This window comes from Pezoporus flaviventris, unplaced genomic scaffold (assembly GCF_033815535.1).
Source record: "Pezoporus flaviventris isolate CSIRO_AGI_PZ_B2104156 unplaced genomic scaffold, CSIRO_AGI_Pfla_v1 ptg000036l, whole genome shotgun sequence".
Classification (NCBI taxonomy): domain Eukaryota; kingdom Metazoa; phylum Chordata; class Aves; order Psittaciformes; family Psittacidae; genus Pezoporus; species Pezoporus flaviventris.
In genome coordinates, this window is record NW_026892584.1 from 35,094,958 (window position 1) to 35,109,296 (window position 14,339).

General features: G+C 34.7%; 1 protein-coding gene across 12 annotated transcripts in view; it reads left to right on the top strand.

Moving 5' to 3' along the window:
• PPP4R4 (protein phosphatase 4 regulatory subunit 4) overlaps positions 1-14,339 on the top strand; it is an 84,257-nt gene that overhangs the window by 53,357 nt on the left and 16,561 nt on the right. For 6 of the 12 annotated variants that reach the window (XM_061463899.1, XM_061463897.1, XM_061463896.1 and 3 more), the window contains 9 exons: positions 1,316-1,460; positions 2,323-2,364; positions 2,453-2,527; positions 4,681-4,756; positions 5,158-5,238; positions 5,575-5,668; positions 6,099-6,169; positions 7,044-7,179; positions 10,987-12,155. In XM_061463899.1, coding sequence (XP_061319883.1) covers positions 1,316-1,460; positions 2,323-2,364; positions 2,453-2,527; positions 4,681-4,756; positions 5,158-5,238; positions 5,575-5,668; positions 6,099-6,169; positions 7,044-7,179; positions 10,987-11,116 — 850 coding nt within the window. In that variant the 3' untranslated portion in view covers positions 11,117-12,155. Of the gene's footprint in view, positions 1-1,315; positions 1,461-2,322; positions 2,365-2,452; positions 2,528-4,680; positions 4,757-5,157; positions 5,239-5,574; positions 5,815-6,098; positions 6,170-7,043; positions 7,180-10,668; positions 12,156-14,339 lie in introns of those variants that run through there. The other 6 variants (XM_061463895.1, XM_061463898.1, XM_061463894.1 and 3 more) reach the window with 6 other exon arrangements.

The following is a 14,339-nucleotide window of genomic DNA, read 5'->3' on the forward strand; positions in this document are numbered from 1 at the left end:
GGGACTTGAGTAAAAATGTACAGAGCCTTTAAGGTAACCAGTATTAAAGGTGTAGGGCACTGTGGGAATGATGTTGGAAACCACATAAGTAGGTCAATCTGAGTGTTGGGGGGAACTCACCAAAAATGTCAGGTTTTGGGACTGAAAGGAACAGTGAGGCAGAGGAGCCAACTGTAGGTGGGAAGAAAGTAATTTGCTGTTTCATGGGTATAGAGAGAAATGTAACTTCACAGTCTCCATTAATTTCCATCCATTTCAATCGCTTTATATGCAAAGTAAAACACACAAGCAATTCTTTAAAGTAATCTGAGCTTAACAAGTTAGCATCGGTTTTACCTTATTTTAAAGTTTTCTATTTCATTGTTGAAGTAAGTTAAAAAATAGAAAAATGTAAGGGAATTTGATATGTATTTTAATTTTTTTTTGCTTTCAACAAATGTTTTTATTAAAAACGCTATTGATACAATATTAAAATTTAATGGAAACTTGAAATAACTTGTAAATCCTTAACTGACATTAAAATTAATTTTGTCATAATTCTTTCCTGGATTGTTCCCTAACACTTTTTACAGAAAGGATGCACCATCTATAGTGGACAGAAGTTTAGAAGTCAGACATAGTTGTTAGGTCATGATTTTAAAATGAGCATAGAGAGATATTCTAGCTTTTCACAGAGTGGTGTAATTCTGTAATGGAAGTTGTGAAGAATAAAATGTTTTGAATGTGTGAAAACAGAAAGATGAATTTGTATAAGAAAATCTTTTCAAATGTTATCAATCACAAAGTTTCCTTCATCCTTGCAATTGTATGGAAGTGCAGTTACATGAGTTTTGGTGAGAATTTGGCTGCTTTATACTGATTAACCAGATTTCCAGTGTATTTAGGTACCTGATACAGATAAATAAATGTGTAGATAATTTTGAAAACCTAGAGGTCTGCTTATCATTCTAGCAGAATGAACCAACCAAATGAACAAAACCCAAACCCCTAAACACTCAAACCTGAAACGACAACAAAAAAACCCCAACCAAACACTCAGTCAAAACAAAAATGATAACCATTTAAAAAAAAAAACAGCAAAAGAAAACCAGAGAAATATTTATTGACTTTCAGATATAGGACTCTTTTCCTGACCTATGGAGTTTTTGAAAATGTTACAGTATGTCTGGAAACAATACATAAACAACAAAATTTTCTGAAAATCAAACCTACTAACATTATTGTATGTCATGCTAGCATGCAATACAAAAATTAATGATGATTATTAAACATTGCATGAAAAGACAAATATATACTGTCTTGTTTCTTTTTTTAGAATGAAGTTATGCTATTTGTTGCCAAAAGTTAAATCTACTCTGAGGATACCCACTGATAAACATTTACTTCAGCAGTTAGAGTTATGTATAAGGAAACTTTTGTGTCAAGAGAAAGACAAAGATGTCCTGACTATTGTAAAAAGAGTAAGCATTTTTCTTTTCCAGCAGCATTTTGCTTTGGGGTTATCGTTAAAAGATGATCAACCTTATTCTTTCTGTTGATTCTCTTAATGTGAGAACAGGAGACTAAAGAATTCATTGTCTATCATATAATTTTGGACAATTAAGAGAAGATGTAGTGCAGTGCATTCTGTCAAATTTGAGAGCAGGTGTTTCCTTGGTTGCTAATATTGCGGTTATTTTATAGTGACTGGAATTCAGGACTTCAGCTCAATGGCCGTTTGTGAAAAATAACAGACGACTAAAGATAGGTTTAAATATCAACTTTAGTGAAAATGATCAAGTTTTTGAGGTAGAGGTATCTAGAGATACATATTTGCAATATACAGATGCATGATTTTGAAATGTTACAAATGTCTTTGTACAGTGAATATTCATGAAAAAGTACATCTTTTAGGGATGACCATGCTTAGTTTCAAGTAAGCCATGATACTAAGTAGCTAAAGTAGGTGGCTTCTTTATAGGGCCAGTCTGCAGGAGAAACTGGGTGTGAAGCATCCTGGCTTATCCACAAATTCCTGAGTTGTTTTTGTAGTCCTGGTTCCTAGTTCCATGCTCCAGCCATTCATGCTTCTATGCTTTCCTTGAGTGTAGTTTGAATTCTAAATAGATAGTCTGTCAGTTATTAGTCTGTGAGTCTCAGCATGGCTCTGAGAATACTCTCTGACAATTTTTAACTGTATGTGTATCAAAAAATGCAATAGGCTTCAAATGAAGAAAAGGCATACTTAATTTTAAATATGACTATTCTGAGCTTCCTAGCTGGACAGTTTCTTAGTTGAAAGTATGCTGCTGAGTAACAATAATGTTTTGATTTTCTTTATAGACGGTGTTAGAATTGGACAGAATGGAGATCTCTGTAGATGCTGTAAGTACTCAGTAACTTTAATACAAAATACTTTTAATTCCCATTTTCATAAAGTGATTTTTTATTTTTTATTGATTTTATTTTGAAGTTTCAGAAAAGATTTTACGAAAATGATTTATTGGATCAAGAAAAAGACAGACAAGAACATCTCCTTTTGGAAATGGTGTATCTTATGAGTATAATCGGTCCTTTTTTTATTAGTTTGTAGCTAAATATTAATGAGGCAATAATTTTAAGGTAGAGGAAGTGCACATTATCAAGACACCTTGTAGGTTCATAATCTGTGTATAGTTTCATTTTACAATTTACAATAGGGTTAAGACATATGACATATGACTTCCTTTTCTGTATTACCTAAACTTTACTGTATCAGTTAGAAAACAAACTAATTTCTTGAAAAATATTCGTCTGTGATGCCTTGATAGTTCTAAAATCCAAGCCCTTCAGCACACTTTATGAAATCTTTTTGCGGGAGCTTAGCAATTTTTCAGGTGTGTCTAACATAATAAATCAAATGATGAAACATCTCAGAACTGACAGACAGCTTCCATAGGCAAAGCAATGAATGCCCTAACATTTGTGCCAAGGAAGCCAAAGAAGGCTCTGTGTGTTGCAGGCTTTCTTGTTAATCAGAAAAAAGGCCACTGATATGTGCCGCCTCTCAGGAGGGAGATTTAGTGCAGGTTGTATAGAGCAAAAGGTGCTTCAAGTTACTTACTTAGGATTTGGAAGAGAAGTCTGCAGAACAGTTTTCCAGCTCATAAAAACTATCTTCAGTCATGTCTGTAAGTGAGAGCTGCAGCAGACGCTTCGCCACTTAGCCTACTACATTTTCACAAACCCTAGATGAGATTACTGCAGTCCTCTCTTCCGCTAGCTCCTCTCCACCCAAAGGTGGGAGAAGCTAAGAAGCTGATAGGGTTTAGAAGAGGCTAAATTTCATTATCATGGTTTCTCTGATTTGAGAAAATGAAGCTGCTCTGTAGTAAACCAGAACAGGTTCAAGACTGTCCAAAACCCACTTTTTTCCAATTTGGGATTCTACAGAGCCTGTATTTCTGGCCCGCTGATGTCAGTAGGTGCTGCATGTCTTCTCTTGCGTAGCGAAGGTTCAAGCTTTGTTATCAAGACCTGCATACATATTCAAGACTTGAACTTAGCTTTAGCAGTTTTTAGGTAGTTAAAATAAATGTTTTTGTGGTTAAAGCAGTCCGGGGATGTGGTAAAATAGCCCCTGGTATGCTCTTTGTTACCTTGTATTTTGTAATGACAATTTTTACCCTATTTCTGCAGCTAGAATTTAGAAGAGCACCTGTATTTTTATGATATATATATATATACACCCCTGAAATGGGCATACCTTCTGTATCACAAAGGTCTCATTAAGCACTGTCTGTGAGAGGCATGTTTTTGAGGTACTGGAGATGTATACAGTATATTGTGACACCCTGGCAGTGCTCAAGGCCAGGTTGGACCAAGTCCTGGGGGACATGGTCCAGTGTGAGGCGTCCCTGCCCATGGCATGGAGGTTGGAACTAGATGATCTTAAGGTCCTTTCCAGCCCTGATTATTCTATGTTGCAAACAAATGAGGAAGGGGTGAACCTACTTATGTATCTGAGTGCTGCAGATTTTAATACTGAATATGTTAATATGTTTCCTTAATTTTAGTAAGTGACTTAATAGAAACTATATTACAGCAACCTTGACCTGAATGTTTTTTTTTTCTTTTTTTAACTTTGTTAGTAATTAGAATGAAATGAAAAAAAATAAAATAAAAATAGAGTAGAACAATTATGGTTCACTTGGAACTTTTTATTATTAACATAGTACAGAAAATAAGCTAACATTAAATAGCATTTTGAAGGTGGAGTGGTGTCTGTTCAGCAGCAATCCAGAAGCAAGTATTGGCTTTTGAAGTTATTGATGTAGCTGTGTTAACACTACATTCTGTCTATGAATGTACTCTCAAAAGGTTCTAAGGCTAGCTAATATTACAGAAGGGCAACGGAATTCCCTATACTTGAACAATTGTAATACTTGGTTTTGTTTTCATAAAGGCTTATCAAATGCAAAACCTCAGCTCTGAGGTTCCTTCATAATTACAATCAACATTTTTTAATGTGACATTTATATAGATTATGTACCCTGATTTAATTTTGTTCTACTTGATTGGTTATCAAAATATTCACTAGGGGCTGTACTAAAAGTTGGAGAGAGAAGAAATTGTTATTTTGGTGATTTGGAAGCAATTCCCAGTTGGAAACACAATTTATTTTTTTCTGAGGAATAACTAAGAAAATTATCCATTTTTTAGGAACAATTAGAAAAAGAGAAGCAGCAAAATGAAGGAAGATCTACAAATATTAATAACAAAATATTTGAAAAGAAACGTAAGTTTATTTGTGTACATTTTGTTTGTGCATGTATTGCTCTTCTGCAAAAGTAGGAGAAAGGAGCAGAGAAAAAACAATTTATACAGTAAATAGAGTTTTAAAAAGTGGCAATAAACCTTTTTTTCTATATATTTCTAAATATACTTATAAATACTGGCCTCATTTTATTAGAGGGAAGACTTTTGGCTTTATTAATAAAACACATGACAGTTTTAGTTCTCTGGTATTTTTAATTTTAGCATGTAGTGTACGTACTTGTCCGTGGTATTTCTGAAATATTAGTAGCACTGGATTTGATATTATTGCTCTTTACCCCAGGCCTGTAATACATTACAACATCTTTCTCTTTTTAAAGTTAACCTTTAAGAAAGGAGTATTTATACTTGGATTTTTTTTAGGCAGAGACAGTAAAACTTCATCAGTGTTGGCAAAAAGGATCACGCTCTCTGTTCCTGGAAGCTCTTCTGCTACATCAGCAGGTAAGAACTCTTTAAAAATCTTCCAGAATGTTTTGGTGTCACATCAGCAGGTTAAAACCCAGCAAAGCTGCTGTTGGGATTTGTGGGCTAGTTTAACCTTCTATGCATAGGAAGTGATTCCACTCCTAGAACTGAATGTTTTCTATGTTTTTTAGTTTTAGTTTAATCTTTACTATATAAATAAGTGACATAAAGTTTATTTATTGTTATTGAAGTATTTAAATCAGTTCCTTCAGCTAGCAAAAGTTGACAGAAAATTATATTAAAAGTTATTTTAATTACTGGGGAAATGCAATTATATATATGTTAAAAAAAATTTCCTACTTACAATTTTAGGCAAAGAAGACAAAAAATCCAAGTTGGTTCGAAGCCAGTCTTTCAGTACTCAAGCACTACATCCAAAATACAACGCCTTAGACAAGTGTCCTAAGTATCTTTATTATCTTCATTCCTTACCTCATAGGCAAATGTTATGAAATTATATGCATAAGGCTCTATAAAAGTAGTGATGTGCTCGCTGAATTGTGACCTTACTTTTCAGCTTGTTTAATTGATTCAGTTTTGAACTGAAGGAAGATATATCACTTTAAGGCATGCTGAGTCCTACTCATGTATTCCTTTTAAGTTAATATGTCACCTTTTATCAAAAGTAAAACAAGTTTCAATATGAACTGCAAAGTCTAAAGAAATTTCAGCATAACTTTCTCATTTAATTTTTTTATATAAACTCATAAATAACCTCCAATTTTATATAAAGAGCAGGGTCATTCAATTGGGAGAAACATGTTTCTGAAATAAACAGTTTGGTTTTAATTTATTTGTGGGGTTTTTTGTTTGTTTGTTTGTTTGTTTTTTTTAAGTATAAGCTCTGCTACAGGATACACGTGTTCAGTATCAGGAATGGGAAAGAATTGTATGTTATCCTTTACTGGTAAGTAGGTTATTCCATTACCTTTTATATGATTTTTTTTGGGGGGGTGCTGAATATGTGGGCTCCACATATACCCTATTTACCAGGCATACTGTAAGATACCATTCTGCTAAAGAACATAGAATAATACATATCCGATATGTTTGGCCACTTAAATGCTAGTCTAGTTAGCCTACTTCTCTTTTTTTTTGTTGCATTTTTTGTTTTGCTTTTTGTTTGTTTGGGTTTGTGGTTTTTTTTTGTTTGGTTGGTTTTTGTTTTGTTTGGTATTTGTTACATGTAGGTTTAAAGTTATATCTAAATGTAGTAAAAATAAAATGTACTTGACATCTCTTGATATTTTGGATGTCATAAAAAGGTTGGTCTTGCAATTTGCCTCCACCCGTTTTACATGAGGAAAGGGTTATTATGTATACCTTCTCTTGAATTAGGAGAGGGAAATTGTTGTTTGGAAGTGCCCCTCTCTGCATTTGCTGTTGAAAAGTATGGATCATTAAAGACTGGAATGAGATTAGTGGCTTTCTGGAGGAACCTGTCTTTTTTGCATTCAGTACTAATAGATGATTATCTTGGATTAAATAGATACATTTTAAGTACCTTAAGACTGGCCAATTAAATACCCTTGTTTTCATACATGAAATGTATTAATCCTATCTTTTAAAATGTGTCTTCTAGTTATTTTTACTTATCATTTTTTCCACAAAAGAAGAAGAAATGCTAAGTTGAAACCATTCTGTTACAGAAAGTTAAACTTTTGGATTAGTGCCATAGGAAATATGCTACAATTGCCACAGGAAAACCAGCTCATTCTGTTTACTCTCTGTGTACATTTTTCAGACAAAATTCTTTTCTGAACTGCAACTCTTTATTTCAGATGATTCATTCCAGACTCATTCTGGTGGTAACAGTGGGAATACTGCCTTCCCTTCCAGTTCTTCTTGCAATTTATATAACTCAGCTGACCAGAAGAGCAGTGGAAATAAGGAGATTCAGACCCGAAAGGTGAACCTGTAAGTGGTTGACAAGAGGTTAAATCAAGCTTATGGGTAACATTTTTCAAAGGGAACTGAAGAGACCCATGTGAGATTAAGCCTGTATTTATGATACATCTTCACCCAGATTTTGAAATACTAAATAAACATGGTAAAAATGGGATGTGTGCAATTACGAGAGTTTTTAAGATTGCATTCCCTTTCAGTTAGTCTTTTGCATTGTTTCCTCTGCACGTTTGCATTCAGCTGGAGCATTATGGGGAGGGTGGAATGTGACAAAGTGAAGGTTGTTGCATTTGATGTATAGTAACTACAGTCACAGTGATTTAGCTGCCTATAGTTGGAGAAATAGAAAATATGCATTATTAGATGATTTCATTTTTCTTTTTCCTTTTTATGTACTTCTGTATTTTTGTGTTTGAGAGTTATGTTGAACTGGTACTGCTACTTGTCATTAAGGCTGCTGCCTTTGCCTTACCTTAATCATTTAGATGAAAAAATTTCAATGCTAGGCACCTCCCTTAGGCTGGTTTTCTTTAAACTTCACCCTAAACTGTTCAACATTTTGCAAGAATGAAATCAAAGATGATTTTTTTTGCTCCTGTGATAAAACTGTAAGTCCTAGAAATTTGCTGTGATATGTACATACTTAGTCAAATATCTGTAGACTCTAGCAGCTACTTCATATTCCTTTCACACTATTACTTGTAGTTCTAAATTAGTGTCATTGGACTGGCTGTAATTTTGGGTGCTCAAACTGAGATTTTTCTTTGCTATTGGAGATTTGATTTCTTAGCCAAGTCAGAATGGAGAATAGAAAGGAGCCACCTATTTCAAGAAATGGAGGTTGGGAAAGTAGACTTAAATGTAATAGGAACTAGAACTGGGAGCTGAAAAAAAATGGAGAAATACAAGCCGGGGCCTTGGAAGTCTGTATAGGTATAAAAGACCAAGGATAAAAGAAGAGTCCAGGATGTGAGGTTGTAACTTGCCTCAAAGATAATGGAGCTGAGATAGATGTGTTGATGGAGTCTACACCAGACAGGAAAGAGAAAACACCTTACACTGGTTTGCTAGGTATAAAGAGAAAACAATAGTGAAAGTGATATCTTTTAGTGGTCCTTTCTGGGGTTTTCATGTTCCTGTAAAAAACAAGCCAAAACACTCCCCCTGTCACCACCTTTACTCACATATCGAAGTTAATAAAATTCCCAAATTGCAAAATAAAACACTCAAAATTTTAACAAATATGTGAAGTTGTTCTCTAAACAGCTTGCGTTCAACTACTTGTGTACATTATATTATGATACACAGTCTTTTGCTGTGTGATTACATAGTATTTTTCTGCTGGAATTTTACCACCTTCACTGTACAAGGTAAATTTGTTCTGGAATAAAATCAAGCTTGCATAGTGACCTATTGTTTTTAAAACTGGATTTTCTTTGTAGAAAAGGTTGGAAGATAAGTGGTGAATGAAGGTGGACTGTTTCTGTTGAGTCAGTGGTTTCACAGCACAAGTACTTTAAAGTACCAATTCAAACTGCGCTCTACCCCTGCCTTGTCCAGAGTCTAATGCTTTCTCCTAAGTATTAACCCACAGTACTTCAGACTTTTTATAGGCGATCATTAGGTGGTCACTAATTTCAAAGCACACGATTTCAAACTCAATGTTAGATCAGTAGTCATGCGGATGTTTTCAGCTATCTATAAAGTAAGCGGGACGTGTACCTTTAGTACATAAAATGACATAGAGTGTTCAATATTTTCAAAAATTGTGTGGTCAAAACCCCATCTGCTTTCACTCTAATCACTGTATACGTCTGTTCCTTCTATTTAAAACCAGAAAATTAGTTCTAATGCTATAAATTTTTGCAGAAATTCCAATTACTCATCTGTCTCACAAAATTTTTGGGAAAATAAATGGATTAATACTCACAAAGCAAAGGCTTTTCTATCTATCACTTAAAATAAAACTGATATCTTTTGCTTGAGTACAAAGGGACAGAAAAAGACTCACACAGAGCAGTTTGTACCTTTGTCTTCAGGCAGGAAAGTGGAATGTAAGAGTCTTGGCTTTGAGTCTCAGTGTACCATTGAGGTACATTGGTGAATACCTTAACAGCAGACTATTTGAAAGTAAGTATCTGACCAAACACCATGAACTGGATGCTCTCCCTAGTTCAGAAAGTCCCTAAACTGTATAGTGTTTTTAGAGAAAGAAGAGCAGGCTTAGGATGACCTATATTTAGTACTGAAAAGGAGTTTTAATGTTATATATTCTTATGGGAAAATGCATCTCTCAAGTTGGCATACTGTCTGCTGCACTGTCGATTCAATTTCTGTTTTGTAATCTAGACCAATACTTAACAGTACTTTCATCAGATAATGGAGCAGCTCTATAAGGAGATATTAAGAGGTACAGATACAGGAATAGTTGGTGTTCAGTTCATTTATCCACATTACCTTGTTGACTACAGACATGTTTAGCTCTACCTCTTATTTTTCTTCTGTTCAGAAAATCAGCCCTGGTACTAAATATACACATATTAATAAAAAAGTCAGTTTCAATGAAGAAAGAGGGGTACAGGTTTTCCATCCTCTAAAAAGTGGGAGTAGATTTATTGTTGCATAGAAATCAATTTCGTAATAATGAATTGATATTTACTGTTAGGGTGGTGAAGCACTGGAATGGGTTACCCAGGGAGGTTGTGAATGCTCCATCCCTGGCGGTGTTCAAGGCCAGGTTGGACAAAGCCTTGGGTGGCACAGTTTTGTGTGAGATGTTCCTGCCCGTGGCAGGGGGGTTGGAACTAGATGATCTTAAGGTCCTTTCCAAACCTAACTATTCTATGATTCTATGATTCCATATCAGTATTTCCTAAGATGTCCTCAACTGACCTTTAAGACATCCACATTGGTGTGTGACCATTTAGTAAGCATTATATGCATAAATATTTCAAAGTATTGTCTTTCATTCACTCATATGATTGCTTAGGAAGTTGAGCACAAGATAAAGTAGTTCTGCCACTGATCTACTGCACTTTTGAGTTGGCTACTTAAAACTTCTAATCATGTTTTCATCCTGCTATTCAAGATGCTAAGATTTCTGAGGTCCAGTGGGTCTGGCATGTGGTTTGGGTCCCATTTCTAAGATGAAGCTAGTAGGTACTCTGACACTGATACATTATCATGATGGGTTTCATCAGCAATTTAAAAAAAAATGTGAAACAGAACAATATATTGTGTTGTTTGTAAGTGGTACTGTAAAATATCAATGCAAATTAATATTACTATAGTGTTCTAAATGTTAAGATACAGTCTTTGACATATTTCTGACCAATAAAAATGGGTTGATAATTGACACAGCTACAATTATGAAGTTGAGAACAGTATATTTAAAGATTAAAAATTAAGTCTATGAAAAATCAGAAATTGCCCAATTAACATGGTCAGCAGAATACCTAGGAATAAATCGTATTCTCTCTCGCCCATCTCCACTTTCCCCAGACTATTATGGGTTAAGATGGAGACTTCTGGCATTATTTGTAGCAGCCAGTAGACTTCTTGGACTACCTTAACATCTCACTTAGAGTGACCTCTACACAACCTTCTGTACAAAGCTTAATGGAGAAAAATACACCCTTCTTGTGAAGAAGGCCCTCAGAATGTGTCCATTTGGCTTCTTCAGTGGGTACATTAGAGCAGCTAGTAATTTTTAAAGTACAGCAGCTAAGAGTTGTGTTAAAATGTTACACACAATAGCAGTTTATGTTATTTAAAAACATAGCAAAACCATGTTATGTGTGTTTCTTCTTTTGTATGAAGAAAATCCAGAAAATCAAACTCTTTAAGATCTTCTGATGGAAAAAAAGGGAACCAGAAAGTGGTAGAAGCAGCGTTCTGGTGCGATAAGGTGGGAGCAGCAGAAGGACTCTCTAATGCCTGGAATGAATAAAATGCATCCTGCAATGTTCAAACTTATAGTCTTTTAAATAAAATCCCAAGATGTAAAATAGGTTCCAATAAATAATGTAACAGTTGCAGAATGCTAATGTTGTAGTGAAATGTTATGAAATATAACTTCAGTTATGTACTCTTAATCTGCTGCAGGTAAAGAGAGGATTTTGTTTTCTTCAATTATGCCTTTGTAGTTCAAATTCTTGGATTTAGAATACACATGTTCATTACTTAATTGGCTAATTTACAATTTCAGCAATTCTTAGAACCCTTGTTTTATGCAAGGAATAGAAGGAAATGTAATGAATATGCAAAAGTAATCCCACATTTTAAGGAATATTCAAACTTAATTTAAGACCAAAGTCCAGAACAGTTGATCAGTCTGTATCATAAACTTTAGTAGCATTGTGCTGTGAATTTGGAGGTAATGTTTTTACAAGTACTAAGTAAAGTTCATAAAAATACTGTGTGTTTCAAAGCAATCTAAAAGCAGATGTCTTCAGATGATATAAAAAACCTTTTATTTCATAAATTTTGTTGTATAAATACCTGTTTTACTTTTTAGTATTTCAGATTGTATTTTCACTTGAATAATTTATAATGCTGGAACTAGTTTTTAATCAGCTGCTATTGCAAGCTATCATACTTCAGTGATGTCATCTGCATTTGTTTGTATTAATGCTAATGTTTCTATCAAAATTTGCCTGTGGGAAAACATGCAATTCTGTTTTAAAGAGTTCTACTTATGCCAATACTAAAGAGAAAGCTTATGAAGCTATTGTCAGCTTCTCTGTTTCAGAATGGAAGAAGCATAAATATATTGATATCAGAAATATGTGGTTTTTAAAATTTATTGGTGTATGATAAAGGTGATCTGATCTGTGAATGCATATGCGTGTGTGATTACTTTTTATAATGTAAAAATATGAATGATGATTTACTCAAAATAAAATGTAGGACAATGATGTACATGCATGTTCTTGAAAAAAAAAAAAGCACTCTCAGGGCATCTTTTATAATTAAAATAAATAAAATCATTCACCGTATTTAAAATAATAACAACACTGGATGTATGCGGTCTTGTGTGAAGTACGAAATGTGTCTTTGGATTTAGCAGTGTTTTGCTGTCTGAATTCTTAAGCTTCTTAGATAGCAGTTGGTTATAGGAGTATTCTCTGTTTAGTCACAGACATTGTTTGGATTCTGTGAAAACACTCAGGTTTTCTGTTTGTTCTGTTGCCTGGCATAGGATCTTGTAAATCACAGGTTTCTTTAAAGGCTTCTTCAAGTATTATGGTGTTTAACATTCAGTATTGGTTCAGATGCACAGATGACCTATACTGGCTCCTCCTAGGTTCTGCATTTGTCTCATTAATAAAAACAGTTACTCGCAGTTCCCCAGGGACAACTAACATCCCAGCTACAGCTGCTCACCCATGGGCAGCAGGAGACTGCTCAATCTGTTCAGTCTGACTTCTGCCAGGGACCAAACTCAGATCAGAAATGGCTAGCTGCAGAACAGGACTCAAAACTGTGTTTAACCCTCCAGTGCCTTTAATAGAGCAATGCAGAACAGCAAGTAAGTTCAGAAACTTGAATCCAATCTATTTCTTCTCTTAATAAGCATGTGATGAGTTCTAATACAGTCTGTCTTTTGTTTCTTATTGGCTGTCATATGTCTGTCACTTCTAACTGGTTAATTAATTTAATGCTGATAACACATGCTCCACTCAATAACCCTACTGTGTGTTAAATTCCTGCTATGTAAGCTTTAATTGCTTTATTTAGAAATTTTTTGGTCTGCACATCTTCCTTGTACAATGCACCTGACATCTTCTGTATACCTTCATAAGTCTGTCACACTACAGACCTCCATCCCAGAAATCTTTTTTGGGGCTGCTTACTTCTGGGTTACTTCTGTTGGACAGCACCAATACATCTGACCCTTTTGCAGCATTGTTTTTTACCTGCAACTCAGACTAACAGCTGTAAGTCAACTGTGCAGTGCTAACCAGGTGGCTCTTATATAGAGCAGCATTTCTCCAATTACTCATTCAGAAACAGAAATGAGTGATTCTTTTTCTTTCCTGGTACATTCGTACTGCAATGTGGAGTTAGGTTAGATGCACCTTTGTATTTTAGTCAGATACCAGTATCTGTCTGCTAAATACTTTTGCGAGTGGCCTACACCAGTGTCACAGTTGCTGTGGGTAGACCTCTAGTGGTAACTGACATGATTTTTAGAGGTATTTATCAGCTTTACCCTGTAATATATCTTCTGCATCTTCTCTTGCAGATGCATCTGTCTGTGTGTGTTTACTGATAAACACCTTTGAAGTTTCTATGTCAAATGATCTTGAAAACTCTTCTGTCCCCTTTTGGGCAGCTATTTGTGAAGGCTGTATGAGCAAGTAGAGTAACGTTTAGGTCTTTTAGTTAGATATAGCTGGAAGCAGCTTTTCACGTTGTTCCATGCTTAATACATAGGACTGCTGCTATTAAAAATGTACTAAATGTTAAATACTTGCTGTTTGGTTGGAATCACTGCGCTGCTTGAATAGAGTGAATTGTATCTTGATCATAGAAATATTTTTCTGAAACATTTTTGTTGCTCCTTTTGGATTTTAGGATCAACTCTGTGAACAGATTTATTCCACTTTTATGGAAGTGTGTTTTTTCCTGCCAAAGTCTGTTTTAATTCAGACATAGAGTCCTGTTATGTAGTTCACCCTGACATCTAGATGATAATGCATGCAGAAATTCTGATTTTAGGAGAGGCCTCTCTTGGTATTATAAAGCAGTCCATATTCAGATTTTACATGTTCAGAATATCTGAGTTATTTTTCAGAATTATTTTGTCTTTAATAGAAAGAATATTTGAAAAGCAGACACACCAAGTACCTGGAGAAAATGATAATCTGAATAAACACTTTGAAAGAGGTCACACTCCAAGCCACTGCAGACTTCATGATAGATTGAGTGTAATTTCTGCAATAATAAAACCTCTAGGCAGAGGCGGTGAATTCTCTTTTAGGGCTTGATCCTGCTTCTTTATAAGTGGCAAAATTCAACTAACACTGAGGTCAGTGGGTTCTTCAGTCTCATTTAAACAGAAGATAATATTGAGGAATATCAAGCCTGCAGTGTTCAGGAATAAGCTTCCTGAATATTTCCAAAGTTCAGTTTTGTGTTTGCCTTTTTTTTTTTTTCTATTTATTTTT